The sequence below is a fragment of the Xyrauchen texanus genome, chromosome 43, assembly GCF_025860055.1.
Source record: "Xyrauchen texanus isolate HMW12.3.18 chromosome 43, RBS_HiC_50CHRs, whole genome shotgun sequence".
In the NCBI taxonomy this organism is placed as follows: Eukaryota; Metazoa; Chordata; class Actinopteri; order Cypriniformes; family Catostomidae; genus Xyrauchen; species Xyrauchen texanus.
Genome location: NC_068318.1, coordinates 27,428,601 through 27,442,267, shown reverse-complemented (window position 1 = coordinate 27,442,267; position 13,667 = coordinate 27,428,601). Strand labels below are relative to the sequence as shown.

The window sequence follows — 13,667 nt, the reverse complement described above, 5'->3', positions numbered from 1 at the left end:
GCAATGGAATTAATTTTTTTCAGTATAGACATCCAAAAACCAGGGTGACCCTGGAAAATCCTGGACTGGTGGCAATGCAACCCTGTTTTAGGAACCCACTGTATTTAATATTAAGGTTGTTTCCATGAATAAAAATAGTACAGACTTATTTTACTTAAGTTCTAACATTAAGCCAGGCCAATAATCACAATCATTACATTTATAAAAGAATGTGCTTTTTATTTACTGTTTCTTGTTATTTAAATAGTTCACCCTCATGCCATCCCAGCATCATAATGGTAATTCATAACTCTAGTTGTTTAATCCAGGTCTTCTGAAGCTATCCAATCAGTTTTGGGTGAGAACAGACCAAAATATAACTAATTTTCCCCAATACTTCTTCACTGCTGGGAAATCCATCTTAAGATAGTTGCTGTGTTTTGGAACATATTTTCATTATAAACCGTGACATCAGCAGTCTTCTTGGCGATCATGATTTCAAGCTTGATTACACTTCCTAGCACCATCTAGTGCTCTGGGCATGGTCAAGCAGTAGGAAATATAATCAAACTTGAAATTATGATCGTGCCTAGAAACCCCTTGTCAAAAAATCCTATTGGAATTTCAGTTTATCCTGTAGTATCTTATTGGATTCTTCTAGGATCTTATTGGATTCTTATAATCCTATTGGACATTCTAATTAATTTTTTATAGAATTTCACTTTGTCCTGTAGTATCTTATTGGACTCTTATAGGAATGGTTCCAAAATATGATAGAAATTCTAATTAGAATCCTGTACAATTTTCTTATTGGAATCCTTTAGAATTTTTTGACAAGGACCACAACAAGATGTTCAATAATAATATTTTTTTATATATATATTTTGGTCTGTTCTCATCCAGCACCAATTATTGCTTCAGAAGACATTGATTAAACGATTGGAGTCATGTGGATTAACTTTATGATGCCTTTTGGCTTTTAAATGTTTTGGTCACCATTAACTTGCATTGTTTGGTATAGGAAAATAAATCTTTGTTTGTGTTCTGCAGAAGAAAGGAAGTAATTTGATCTGGGATAGCATAAGGGTGAGTAAATTATGAGATCATATTTTTTATTTATTTTTTATTTTTTTTGGGTTTAACTATTCCTTCACCCAAACGGTTTTATTTTATTTTAACGTAGGACCTTCTACCCACTGCTTTGTATCCACACGGACTAATTACGTCATCAGAAAGCGCGTTCGGCTTATAAACAAACGTACACATCTCGCAGCCTTCTGCTATTTGTGCAATCTAAATATAACGCATTTTAATTTCGACAACTTTCATTATTTTTCGACGACCACTTAAGAGCAGCCGCCGCCACCACCAGTAAGCCTGCAAAATCAGCTAATTTTTATTATTTTAAAATCTTTGTTTGTATCTATAGGCTACCTGTATTTGATCGCTGTTCTATTTATAACATTTTGATCGTTGAGAGTCTTTAATTCATAAACGAAATCTTTGGATAAGAGTCTCTATTGAATGCTTTAAACGTAAAGGTTTTGTGTCCTATGTCTAATTTTGATCCGTTTTGTTATACAGTTCTTATTATACATTGCCTTAGTATTCACCAGATTCATAAGATTTTGAGTTGTAAGGGTCTGATGATCGACTATTGTCTGAAAAGGGTTTATAGGCATGCCAAGTAATTGTCCGGAGTGTGGCTCTTCCAATGTCGTGGAGGATGATCTGTACTCTGAGAGGCAGTTGGTGTGTGAAGACTGTGGGTCTGTGGTCTCAGAGGGACATCTGACCACCACATTGAGCGATGAGACCCAGAGCAGAGGTGACCCAACACTGGACATTTCACTTTGAACTGCTCCTTTTGCACTCTGTTTGGAAACTGTTTGTTTGACATGTTTCTTTCTCTGTTCAGCTGTGCCCTATCATGCCTCCACAGAGGCGATCAAGAAACCATGCAGGAATCTAATCGCAGGTAAGGCCAAAAACTCGAGATCTAACGCAACCTGCTCAACACTTCTTAAAGGAATGTTTTGGGTTCAAAACAACCTGAGGTCTATTGCATATGGTTGACTCCATCAACCATATGGTCAATTACCACATTATAATGGCATTTACACTTATGAACTTTAAGGGGCGAAGCACTCCGTAGGATTTAACCATTTTTTTATGGACAAAAATCTGTTATTTAAACTTTAAAGTTGTCTAAATCATGAGCAGGCTATTTTTCTATGCGGATAAACTTCAGATTATACATAACGAATGTAATTTTTGTGCACAAATATTGCTCTAGTCTTTTTCTGGTATCCATATGCAGATCATGTGAAAGTTAGGATTACATGCTTTACATAGTCATGACAATTAATTAATTTGAAATGAACTGGTTTTAGCATGCTAGTCTTATGTTAAAGGCATAGTTCACCTAAACATAATAATTCCAATTTACTCACCCATATGTCGTCTCAAACTTGTATGACCTTTCTTCCACAGAATAAAAACAAAGTTATTTTACTACAGATATGATGTCTGCTTCATGCAAGTGAATGGGGACCAAATTTTCAAGCTCCAAAAAGCACATGAAGGTAACATAAACGTAATGTATGTGACTCCAGTGGTTTAATCTATGTCTTCAGGAGCGATCCAATCCAATTTGGGTGAGAACAGACCACAATTTTTCACTTTCCCAGACACAATCATGATTTCAAGCCTGATTTCTCTTCCTAGTGCTTGAGGCATGTGCAGAGTGCTAGGAAGTGTAATCAAGCTTGATATCATGATCGCCAAGGTGACTGCGTATGTTAAGATTTATAGTGAAAAAAAAGTTACATTTTGGTCAGTTCTCATCCAAAAGTAAATGAATTGCTTCAGAAGACATAGATGAAACCACTGGAGTCATAAAGATAATTTTTGTACTGCCTTTATTTCCTTTTTTCTGAGTTTGAAATGTGGTCACCATTCACTTGCATTGTATGGACAAACAGACATCATATCTCCAGTAAAATAGCTCAGTTTGAATGTATTTTTGTTTATCCCAGTGCACTGCCTTCTCCCATAAACTTCCATTGTACATGCATTACTTTAAACAGAATTTTGTTAAACACCAAACGCTCCTTTATTGGTTGTCCTTAGATTTAACAGCAGTTTGCTTGTTCTCCTTTTGCTCTTTCTAGGCTTCTCTCGAGTGCGTGCTCTCTGCCGTATTCTCAGATTAACCAGTGATATGGAATCGGAGGCAGTGAGTCTCTTTGAGCGGGCTTACAACCACCCAAACTTCCTCCATGTGACCTTAACCAAAAAGGAGGTCTTGGGAGGTTGTTGCATACTGTCCGTCTGTAGGCAGAGCAACTGTCCTGTTTCTATGGGAACCATTGGATACCTGCTAGGGGCAGACACTCCTTTAATGGGCGCAGTCTATCAAGAACTTACAAAGAGTCTGAATATTGAGAATACAACCAAAGTCATCACAGACTTGCTGGAAAGCTTCTGCTATGAGTATGTATGACCATAATCACAATTTACAAGATATCTTGGGCTTTTCTATGACTGTACACAAATCCAATTTTTGAAAATGTGTTTATTTGGATGTACAATTATTAAGACTCCTAAGAAACAAGACTGAGTCAGATATGCCAAAAAATCTTTGTATTTCCTACCTGTCTGAACAAAGCTTTAGTTTGATTTTAAACTTGACTTGCTTGGATTTTGTAGGTTCAAGCTGCGTCCTGAACAGGTGGATGAGGTTTTGTCTGAAACCCCACAGCGGCTAGTGGACCGAACATCTGCTCTGATTGAACTAGCTGCAGATGCCTGGATAGTGACGGGCCGCCAGCCTATGCCCCTATTCATGGCATCAATCTATGTGGCCTGGCAGTCTCTAAACCCTTCTGTAAGTGACATGACCACTGCTGACATAATTTTCGGTTAAATTGAGAATGTGTCAGTCAATGGTTGACACTGAAGCTGAGACATTTGTGGTTGAAGAACATGTAATTTATGCACTGGACCATGAAATGTGCAAAGTGTGCAAGCTTTAAAGTGTAGCTTTTATGTTTACATTAGTATAAAGTTAATAAAGTATGATTTTGTTTTAGTAGTGTTGGAATATTCGCCATCCAAAATCTAATACTGCCGAGTTACGCAATCCACCAAGTTTCCAACTTGTTAAAGCCATTCACGCCTCACCATTCTCTTATATTGTGACGTCATGTATATACAACCAAAATTGCAGCAGCTTGAACAGTTATGTAAGGAATAATATACAGTCAGCCGGTTGTTATCACTAAACCACTAGAGTGGTGGTGGCGTAGTGGGCTAAAGCACTAAACTGTTAATCAGAAGGTCGCTGGTTCGATCCCCACAGCCACCACCATTGTGTCCTTGAGTAAGGCACTTCACTCCAGGTTGCTCCGGGGGAATTGTCCCTGTAAATAAGTGCACTGTAAGTCACTTTGGATAAAAGCGTCTGCCAAATGCATAAATGTAAATGTCAATAAACCCAGACAGGGTGATCAGGACCCCAACGCGAAACAGAGGGGTCTTGTGTCACCCTGGAGGGGTTTATTTAGCAATAACCGGCTTGCTGGACATTATCCCACTTAATACATTGCTACTAATAAAATAAATGAAAAATAGACATTAAATAGTGAATTGCATTAAAATTATGTGAGAAGTAATTAATAGCTAAACAGCTGAAATCCACCTCCAGAGTTCTGTCAATGTTGATTTCATAAATAATGACCATGTGACCCTTCATTATGCATTATATTTCTAGACTACTTGCCAAATAAATGGACATGAAGCATTGATTTAAGTTGAAGTTATTTTATAAGCTTAGTTGTAGTGATCGCACAGTGATCCGAGAAGCAGGAAAGACGACTCCCAATACCCGGATGTGCGGTTATTACTCAGAGATATCAGGCCGCTAAATGGCGCCTTTGACCAATCAGAATCGAGTATTCCAGAGTGCCGTGTAATAAAGCTAGTTATTTGGCTACCTCTACATCTCATTGATATATACATTTATTGTAGCCAAAGTTTGGTGGAGCGCATTTATTTGGAGGTCGAATGGATTTTGCCAATACCGATAACTAAGCTGGTTGAAAATGGCGATCGTTTTTAAAATCGATTTATTGATTGTTAAAAATAAATCTTAGTCTACCCTTACAGTGACAGTCCAAAATGAGTAAAATCCCAGATTCGTGTTCATTATGCAACTAAAATCACACTCATAATCAGGAAAATGAAGATTTGGTGCATTACGTGGGACTTTTAGTTATAAACATGCCAGAAATACACTGGGGACTCTTATTTTGAATTATCTACAATGTATCACAATAAAATCACTGTAAAGTGAATATTGTCTTATGGGCTAAAAAATACTGTATAAGCAGTAATTCATCAATTGTAGATCAGGAGCGATGGGCTGTCAAATGTCTTTATAACTTTTCGTATTAATAATTAATTGGTCCAGCAGTAATTGTGACTGTCTTGGCACGGATACTATGCTCTATATTTAAATATTTACCAAATAAAGCCTTTTGGAGCCTATATTTTCACCAAATTGTAATTTTATTGCAGATAACAGATTAATATACATATCGGTCAACCTCTAATTTCTTGTTCTTTGAAGTAAATGGAGGTGAATTAATGTAGTAATAATGTATCTCACTGCCATCAACAACAAAGCCACATATGGAACCATTTGCCATCATAAATGTTGCCATAGAAGCATCACATTTAATAATGTGAAGCACTCTTAGTAGAATCTGCTAGGTATGTCATAATTACGATTTAACCAACACAACATGAACGCAGCATAACCAGCTGTGATGTTCATATAATATTTGCATACTGAATTGTGATTGGTCTTTTTTCCTTGCATCTATTTAACGTGCTATAGCCACATTTATGCTTCAAATTACGTGTTAATGCTCATGCCTATCCACAGAAAAGGACACTTGCTGAGTGTTCTGACAAATGCAAATTAGCTCTGATACAGCATATAATTTATGCAGAGCTGAAGCCTCAAATATAATCTTACCTAAAATTGTAACGCATATCTTTTGCTGCTTTACAGAAAATGCAAATATTGTGTCTTCTTTTTTTAGGCCCGCATGAAATACACTTTCAGTGCATTCTGCCAGATTGGAAAAGCACCTGAACAGTCATGGCGTAAAAGCAGAGAGACTATCCTGAAACGGATAAATGAGCTAAAGGGGGTGTTGTGCAAACTGGGTCAGGAGCTGCCATGGCTAAGAGGGCGAAAAGTGGAGCCCAGCATGGTTGCCACGCTTGTGGATGACATCCTAAAGAACCGCAGGGCATTGCTCATGAGAGCCGTTCGAAACTATGAAGAGCAATTGAAAAGTGAACTATCAGAAACACAAACAGGAGACCAGGAGAATGACCTATCAGGAAACAACCCAACCAATTCAAATCATCCTGATTCACCTTCCTCAAAGGCTCCTGAATCAGAAGTTTCATATCTCAAGCAGGTGAGCTCTGATGATTGTGAGTCTGTCGCTGATAAAGAGACCTCCGATTGTGAACTACCACCAACCCATTGGGGTAAAAGGCACTTGTTTTTACCTCCCTGCGTGAAGAGTCGCAAAAGGCAGCGAGTGGACACTCCTCAGTTGGAAGTGACTGGAGATGAGGAAATATCGGACAGTGAAATTGAATCATATATTCGATCTCAGGATGAGATCAAAATGTATTTATCAGCTCAGAAAGAGCTGGAGGAGGCGTAATGGGTTCTCACTGTGAACAAAAGTCATATTGTTTTCATTAGGATAGTTCATTCCTGGTTTAACATTAAGCTGAACTTAATGATGTGGTAGAGGAATAGTTCACACAAAAATGGAAATTGCTCTCAAGTTGTTCAAAAACCCATATAACTTTCTTTAGTGAAACACAAAAGCTAAAAAAAAAACTATAGTATCCTAGCCACTCCATATTTCCATATAACACAAGTAAATGGGAACTGGAGCTGTCAAACCAAGATGACAAATGTGTGCCATAACAGGGTTATTAATGTGGTCCACATGGAACATGAGCTAGAAGTCTTCTGAAGCCATATGATAGCTGTGCCATTGGTCCATTTGTCACACAAAGCTTTAGAATGGGCCACTTTTAGGGTACTTTTTTGAAAAATACACTTGTTTCCATCTTAATTGGTGCTTTTTACTTTTTTACTTTTTTTTTTTTTTTTTTTTTTGCAATGCCACTTTATTGTGAATTATAGGTCTTAATATAAGCGCCTTTTTGTCAGGAAGTCATTTATTTCCTCGCTGAAGCAAGTTTCAGATGATTTGTTAAGTGTTTTGTACTTTTCACTTAAATAACTTGTATTTCATTTGACTCAACTGCAGCCACTGAATTCCCCTCAGATGCAAAACACATTTATTTTCTCTTGCAGATTGTCCGTTTCAGTGTGTCATTACACGAGTGTTCATTTCAGGAAGACATTTATTTTTATAATGCTGAGTCACAGCTGTTCCTGCTGACATTGTGTTTGTGATGGCATCATTCGTATGCACTGCTTTCATTCTTTTGTTTGCTTGAGGCTGTAAAAACTGTCAAATCAAAATTGTTCCTCGGGTATCTATGACCCTGAAAATGCAAAATAAAGGCAATTGTGATAATTAAAAGACCTCGATGAGCATTTATATTAAGTTTCCTATATTTTTGTTCCTTTATCAGATATGTTGGTTATATTAGAGGTGTGTGATGAGGCAATTATTTAAGTGAATGATCACTGGTGCAAAACTGACTAAGGGAAACTGTGCAGTCCTGATATCAAATGTCAATTTCTCTTCTACCTTTTTATTTGCCTCGGGAGTTTTTTTAAAAAAAGGTTTATTACGGTTGTCTATATTCACCCAAAGGCTAATTTGAACAATGCATCAAACATTTTATGCAGACCAGTCCACCTCCTGCAGAGTATTTCACCCGTTACAGCTAATTTTGTGATTATTATTTTATTTTATTTTTTTTAATCATCGCCGGTGCCAGTTGTTGGCACTGGGTTGTACGGCTGCACAATGAATCGTATTTTAATCGTGATCACGATTTCTGGCGATCACGGTTAATTCAGCATAATGGTCAACGATATTAGTGAGCTAGCAAACAGCGAATTATCATATATGATAGTTATCAGCCAGCTAAAGTTGCAAACATTTTTTAATAGGCTGCGTCTAAAGAGGAGGGGTCAAATCACAAGTGCTTTTGAGTCTATTTTCACCCCATTTGACCAATCGAGTTCTCTTCAGAAGTTCGACAATGACTAATCACTTTTCAGGTTCCACACACTGACATACCGAGCCGCAGATATGAGTACATATGGCTCGCATCAGAAAGCTGGAACATGCTGGCTTCGGAGACTTTGTGGAGGTAGAGCGGTTGTGCTCAATTGACATGAATTCCATCTAGTGCTCTCATACACCGTCCGCCGGCATCTGTACTCGGTTCGGTTAGTGCGCGTCGTTGACGTGAGTTAAACGCGCCAAAATCACTCCAGATGTATTTACCTCATCGCACGTTTGCGTAATTTCAGGCATGTATTGCCATTAAAAGTGTCTAAAAATATAAAGTAAACCCATGGCACCAGGGTTTTGTTGGTCGAGGAGGAGATAAGAGCATTTCACCATGTTTGGATGGAGAGGCCAGAGCCAGTCAAATCTGTTGTCTGTCAACAGAAACGACACATACACAAACTTCCTTGAGTTTTTGTTTAGTTTTTTTTAAACATCAAAATAAAGGCTTGAGACCGTTTAACATTGCTGCCTGCTAAAATATTACAAACATGTATTACTATTATTGCAATAATAATAAAAGTAAATGTTTTAAAGATAACTTAAGTGTGAAAACCCTTAAATTGGAATTAAAGTATGAGGAAAAACACGATTTAATTTTGGTAAAAAAGAATCATTTACTTGTTTGTAGTTTTAACACCTTGTTCAACATGAGATCTGCTATGTCATTTTATTTTTTATTTAACAAAACCATATCAAAGCTGTGGCAACAGTATTTTTTTTTTTTTTTTCAAATTGTTTTCATTTAAATCATGCATACCGTGGAAGAGTCTGGCTTGTAAGTGCAATACTGCATCGGCCGTCTCCGCCGGACGATCGGCTGTAAATCGCGGAATTTTCTGATCCACCTGCCTCTTCTTCTAACTACCATTGGCCTGCCATGGAAGAGTTGCATAGACTCAAGCTCTGTGCTCGGACGGTCTTGCTGTGGATTGGATGCCTTTTGGCTGGAGGATCGGATAGCTGCGGGTATCGCCCAAACTTCTCGCCGGCCATCTATTACAACAGCGGCTTCACAGACGTGTGGTAGGACACTGCAGGTGATGGTGGCGCCACAGAGGATGCTGTTCGTCCTGCTCACTGTTTTGGCTTGTCATAGCTGTTTTAATACACTTTGTTACGCTGTTGTTTCAAATCTTGGTTACCATATCTGTACAAGAATGGCAATCTTTTACTCATCCCTGGATTTGCATAAACTGAACTCAACATATCGTCTTTCTGGGGTCATATATAATTACTGTGAGCACTCGAAAATCGCGCGCCGTCCTAGATATGTCCACCGAGGATCCCGGCGCAGCTTCTATAAAGATGCACATTTCACTTCTCTGCTCAATGACGTCATTCCAGTAATTTCATCTCGTCGGTCATTCTCCAAGTCCGCTGCAGAGTTACGGTCAGTAAACCCGCTAAATCTCTGTTCTATCAATATTACATCTTCAAATGATGAAAAAACTGAGTCTCAGACACTGAGGATGGCCTTATTAAACGCAAGGTCATTAGCCAATAAATCGTTCATTTTAAATGACTTTTTCACTACAAACTCACTGGACTTCCTATTTGTGACTGAAACCTGGTTGAAACAGGGTGATCTCTCATCTCTTGGTGAACTCTCTCCCCCGGATTGCGCCTTCTTTACCACTCCAAGACTTTCTGGTCAGGGTGGGGGTGTCATTTAAAATCATTTAAAAAATAATCAACTGCAAACGGATGTGTATTCAAGCTTTGAAGTACAGTTAATGAGAATTAACTTAGGGAGTCCTGTATTATGTGCATTGATTTACAGGCCTCCGAAGTTTAACAAAGATTTCATCCAACAATTCTCTGAGTTTCTCTCTAATATTGTATCCCGATGTGATAGGCTGCTGATTTTAGGAGATTTTAACATTCATATCTGCTGTCCATCCAAACCTTTGGTGAAAGAGTTTTCTTGTCTTATTGAATCCTTCAACCTGTCACAATCGGTTTGTAGTCCTACTCATAATCGGGGGCACATTTTAGACCTGGTGCTATCACATGGTTTTTCCGTAACAAATCTGAGAGTAGTTGATGCTGCTATTTCAGACCATCTGCCAATTGTGTTTGATTCTGTCTGTGATTCTCCCACCTTGTCTCACTCTAAGTTGTTGAATTACTCTCGTTTTATCCAGCCTTCTACGGCCAGCTTATTTTCTGAGCACTATCAGGCCAACTTTGCAGATTTTATCCCATGCAACAAATTAAACACTGAAGAGATGGTGGAGGTTTTTACTAAAGCCTGCTCCATTTCTTTAGACGCTGTTGCTCCCCTTAAGCCCAGGAAAGCTAAGGGAAAGTGCCCCACACAGCCTTGGTTAAATGACTCTACTCGCTCTCTTAGACAAGATTGTCGTAAGGCTGAGCTGAAAGTGGAAAAGAGATAAACTTCAAATTTCTTATGAATGTTTAACTGCATGTTTAATCAATTACCAAAAATCAGTAAAAGAGGCAAAGTTCAAATTCCTCTCTAAAATCATCTCAGAAAATGCAAATCGGCCGAGAATGCTGTTTAAGACAATTGATTCTGTGCTAAAACCTTTATCAGCCCCTACTCTAATTCCTTCTCGAGAAACATGCGAGAATTTTGCACAGTCTTTTCATGAAAAAGTCTTGACGATCAAGGGTTCAATAAAGCCAGCAATATATAATCCACTTTTGACCTGCTCACCGATGAATTCTTTAACTTGTTTTCATCCTATCTCCTCTTCTCAGCTGGCTGATATTGTTTCTAAGGCAAAATGTTCCAGTTGTGAGTCTGATATCGTCCCTACTCGTCTCTTTAAGGAAGCTTTTGAAACCTTGAGTCCAACTGTAACAGATATCATTAACAGTTCTCTAGCGACTGGAATTGTTCCCGCTAGTTTTAAACATGATGTAGTTCACCCGCTTCTTAAGAAACCTCATTTAGATCCATCTCTCCTCAATAATTTTAGACCTATATCAAAGTTGCCTTTTATTTCTAAACTTCTAGAGAGAGTCGTGCATGACCAGTTGAATATTTATCTCGGCACATCTAACATTTCAGATACTTTTCAGTCTGGTTTTAGATCTATGCACAGTACAGAAACTGCCTTGTTGAAGGTCAATAATGACCTTTTGCAAATCCTTGACACCGGATCGCATGCAGTGCTTGTCCTACTAGATTTAAGCGCCGCTTTTGATACTATCGACCATAGTATCCTGTTGCATCGGTTGGAAAAAGTGGTGGGGATTCAGGGTGCGGCCTTACAGTGGTTGACCTCGTATCTCAAAGACAGAACCTTCACAGTAAATATGGGTAAATTTACTTCTGCATCTGTTCCCCTAGTCTGTGGTGTGCCCCAAGGGTCCATTTTAAGCCCGCTTCTCTTCTCACTATATATGCTGCCACTGGGGGCCATATTTGAGAAACATAGAATATCCTACCACTGTTACGCTGACGATACACAGTTTTATCTACCGGCAAAAAACGATATGTCTTATCCCCTGGAAGCCCTGTGTGACTGTTTTGATGAGATCAAATGCTGGATGGCAAACAATTTCTTACAATTAAACGAAAGTAAGAGCGAAATATTGATTTTAGGCCCACCTAGCTCCTCAGCTACTTTTAATTTCGGTTCCTTCCCTGTCAGTGTTCGACCTCATGTAAGGAATCTTGGATTTACATTAGATTCGGTACTTAACTTTGAAAAACAAGTCAGCTCAGTGGTAAAAGGCAGTTTCTTTCAATTGAGATCTATTGCAAAAGTAAAACAGTTCTTGTCCCCAAAAGATTTAGAGACTGTAATCCATGCCTTCATTACATCACGACTGGACTACTGTAATTCCATGTACTGTGGTCTGCCTCAATCTACAATCACTCGTCTGCAAGTTGTTCAAAATGCTGCAGCGAGACTTCTGACTGGTACAAAAAAGAGAGATCACATCTCTCCTGTCTTAGAAATTTTACACTGGCTCCCAGTTAAGTTCAGAATTGATTTTAAAATTGCAGTTTTGGTGTACAAAGCTCTGTTGTTTTTAAATGTGCTATAGAAATAAAATTTGACTTGACTTGACTTGAGAAAAGCTTGCCTTTGACTGCATGCTTGTCACAGCTCATTATTATTATCACAACTGCCGAGGTGGCAGCGGTCTGTCTGTTTTGGGCAACGCAAATCCTCACAACAGCATGTATTTCCTCGCAAGAAATGGACGAGCACTGGACGGGCACTGTGACAGCATGTGCATCTAAAAGATACAGACATGGCAGCTGCTCATTGCTCACTAAAGCAGGGGTGCCTCTCTACGACGGAGTCTATTAATAGATTTGAGAACAGGAAGTTGTTTGTTGCTTACTAATGGCCTCAGTCATGGTGACTGAAGTACTTACAGAGGATGAAGAGCTTTCTTCTACATTAGAAAATATGGTGGTCCTCATATGGTTAAAATTGATGCACCCCAGCCTGCCCAAGCTTGTTAAGGAAATGTATTGATCAGAGCTGCCATCTCGCACCTTAGCCTCCATCAAACCTGAAAAATCGCAAGCCCTGAGCTCCCACTTAGCTGAGATTCGTTCATCTGACGATGCAAAAATCCTACACATGGCTATTAGCGCTGAGCCTCGTCGCCACCCTCTGGGTATTAAAAGCCGTTTCAATGCCGCTCATGGAAGACCTTGTGGCATCAGAGTCTGTCTCTTGAACAAGCAGGCTGGACGCTCCGACATGAGGCACTTTTTAAGTGAATGTGTCTGTCTTCCAGATAGGGATCGGCGCTGCATTGTCAAGGCAAGGCAATTTGGATGTGCTCAAAAGTGAGTCTGAAATAGATGATGATGAGCAAGATGTCAACCCCTTTTTGACAAGTCCAGTGACGTAGTTCTCCATTGTGCCATAGCCTACATGGTTCATACAAATCAGTCCTCATACTTCAATGTTTTCTATTGTCACCATGTTCAACATATCACTGTCGACACTGGAGCAATGGTTAATGTGCTCCGTCACTACATTGTGAAGCATCTGGGATCCAAGATCTTGTCTAATGCTCAGTTTGTTCACCAAGCCGATGGCTCTTCTCCGCTACAGGTGATAGTTGAATCTCAGATCTCCTTCACACATGACTATAAGGGATTCAGCTTTGAGGCATCATCGTAGCGAACCTTGATGTCAACATACTTTCTGGCACCCCTTTACGGAAACGAATGATGTTGCCATTCGCCAAGCGTGAAGTGATCCTCTGGGATGGCATAATATACAGGGATTGTGCCCCAGCAACACCAAGTGCAGCTGCATGACGTGCTTGTGTCCTTTGTGCACTGACTCCCTCTAAAACGATATGGCCTGGAGAGTTTTTTGAAGTGCTGCTCCCTGATAACATGCTGTTTGATGCCGATTATGCCAT

The 13,667-nt window shown here is 39.1% G+C and overlaps 1 protein-coding gene across 3 annotated transcripts; it reads left to right on the top strand.

Annotated features, from left to right (window-relative positions):
• The first annotated feature begins 1,208 nt into the window (after positions 1-1,208).
• brf2 (BRF2 RNA polymerase III transcription initiation factor subunit) lies at positions 1,209-7,607 on the top strand. Of its 3 annotated transcripts, none has more exons than XM_052116402.1 (6): positions 1,209-1,350; positions 1,649-1,807; positions 1,898-1,957; positions 3,153-3,474; positions 3,691-3,868; positions 6,090-7,607. In XM_052116402.1, the coding sequence occupies exons 2-6, from the start codon at positions 1,660-1,662 to the stop codon at positions 6,729-6,731; spliced, it is 1,350 nt and encodes a 449-aa protein (XP_051972362.1). In that variant the 5' UTR covers positions 1,209-1,350; positions 1,649-1,659; the 3' UTR covers positions 6,732-7,607. The 3 variants fall into 3 exon arrangements, with proteins under 3 accessions (XP_051972362.1, XP_051972364.1, XP_051972363.1); XM_052116404.1 differs by lacking the exon at positions 1,209-1,350 and adding an exon at positions 2,500-2,564 and having other exon boundaries at positions 1,665-1,807; XM_052116403.1 differs by lacking the exon at positions 1,209-1,350 and adding an exon at positions 2,473-2,564 and having other exon boundaries at positions 1,665-1,807.
• Positions 7,608-13,667: the final 6,060 nt, after the last annotated feature.

Bases quoted from the DNA above. Each gene is read 5' to 3' on its own strand.
- brf2 (XM_052116402.1), top strand. From the start codon at position 1,660: ATGCCAAGTAATTGTCCGGAGTGTGGCTCTTCCAATGTCGTGGAGGAT. The intron at 1,958-3,152 runs GTAAGGCCAAAA...TGCTCTTTCTAG, and splicing joins ATGCAGGAATCTAATCGCAG to GCTTCTCTCGAGTGCGTGCT. The intron at 3,475-3,690 runs GTATGTATGACC...TGGATTTTGTAG, and splicing joins CTGGAAAGCTTCTGCTATGA to GTTCAAGCTGCGTCCTGAAC.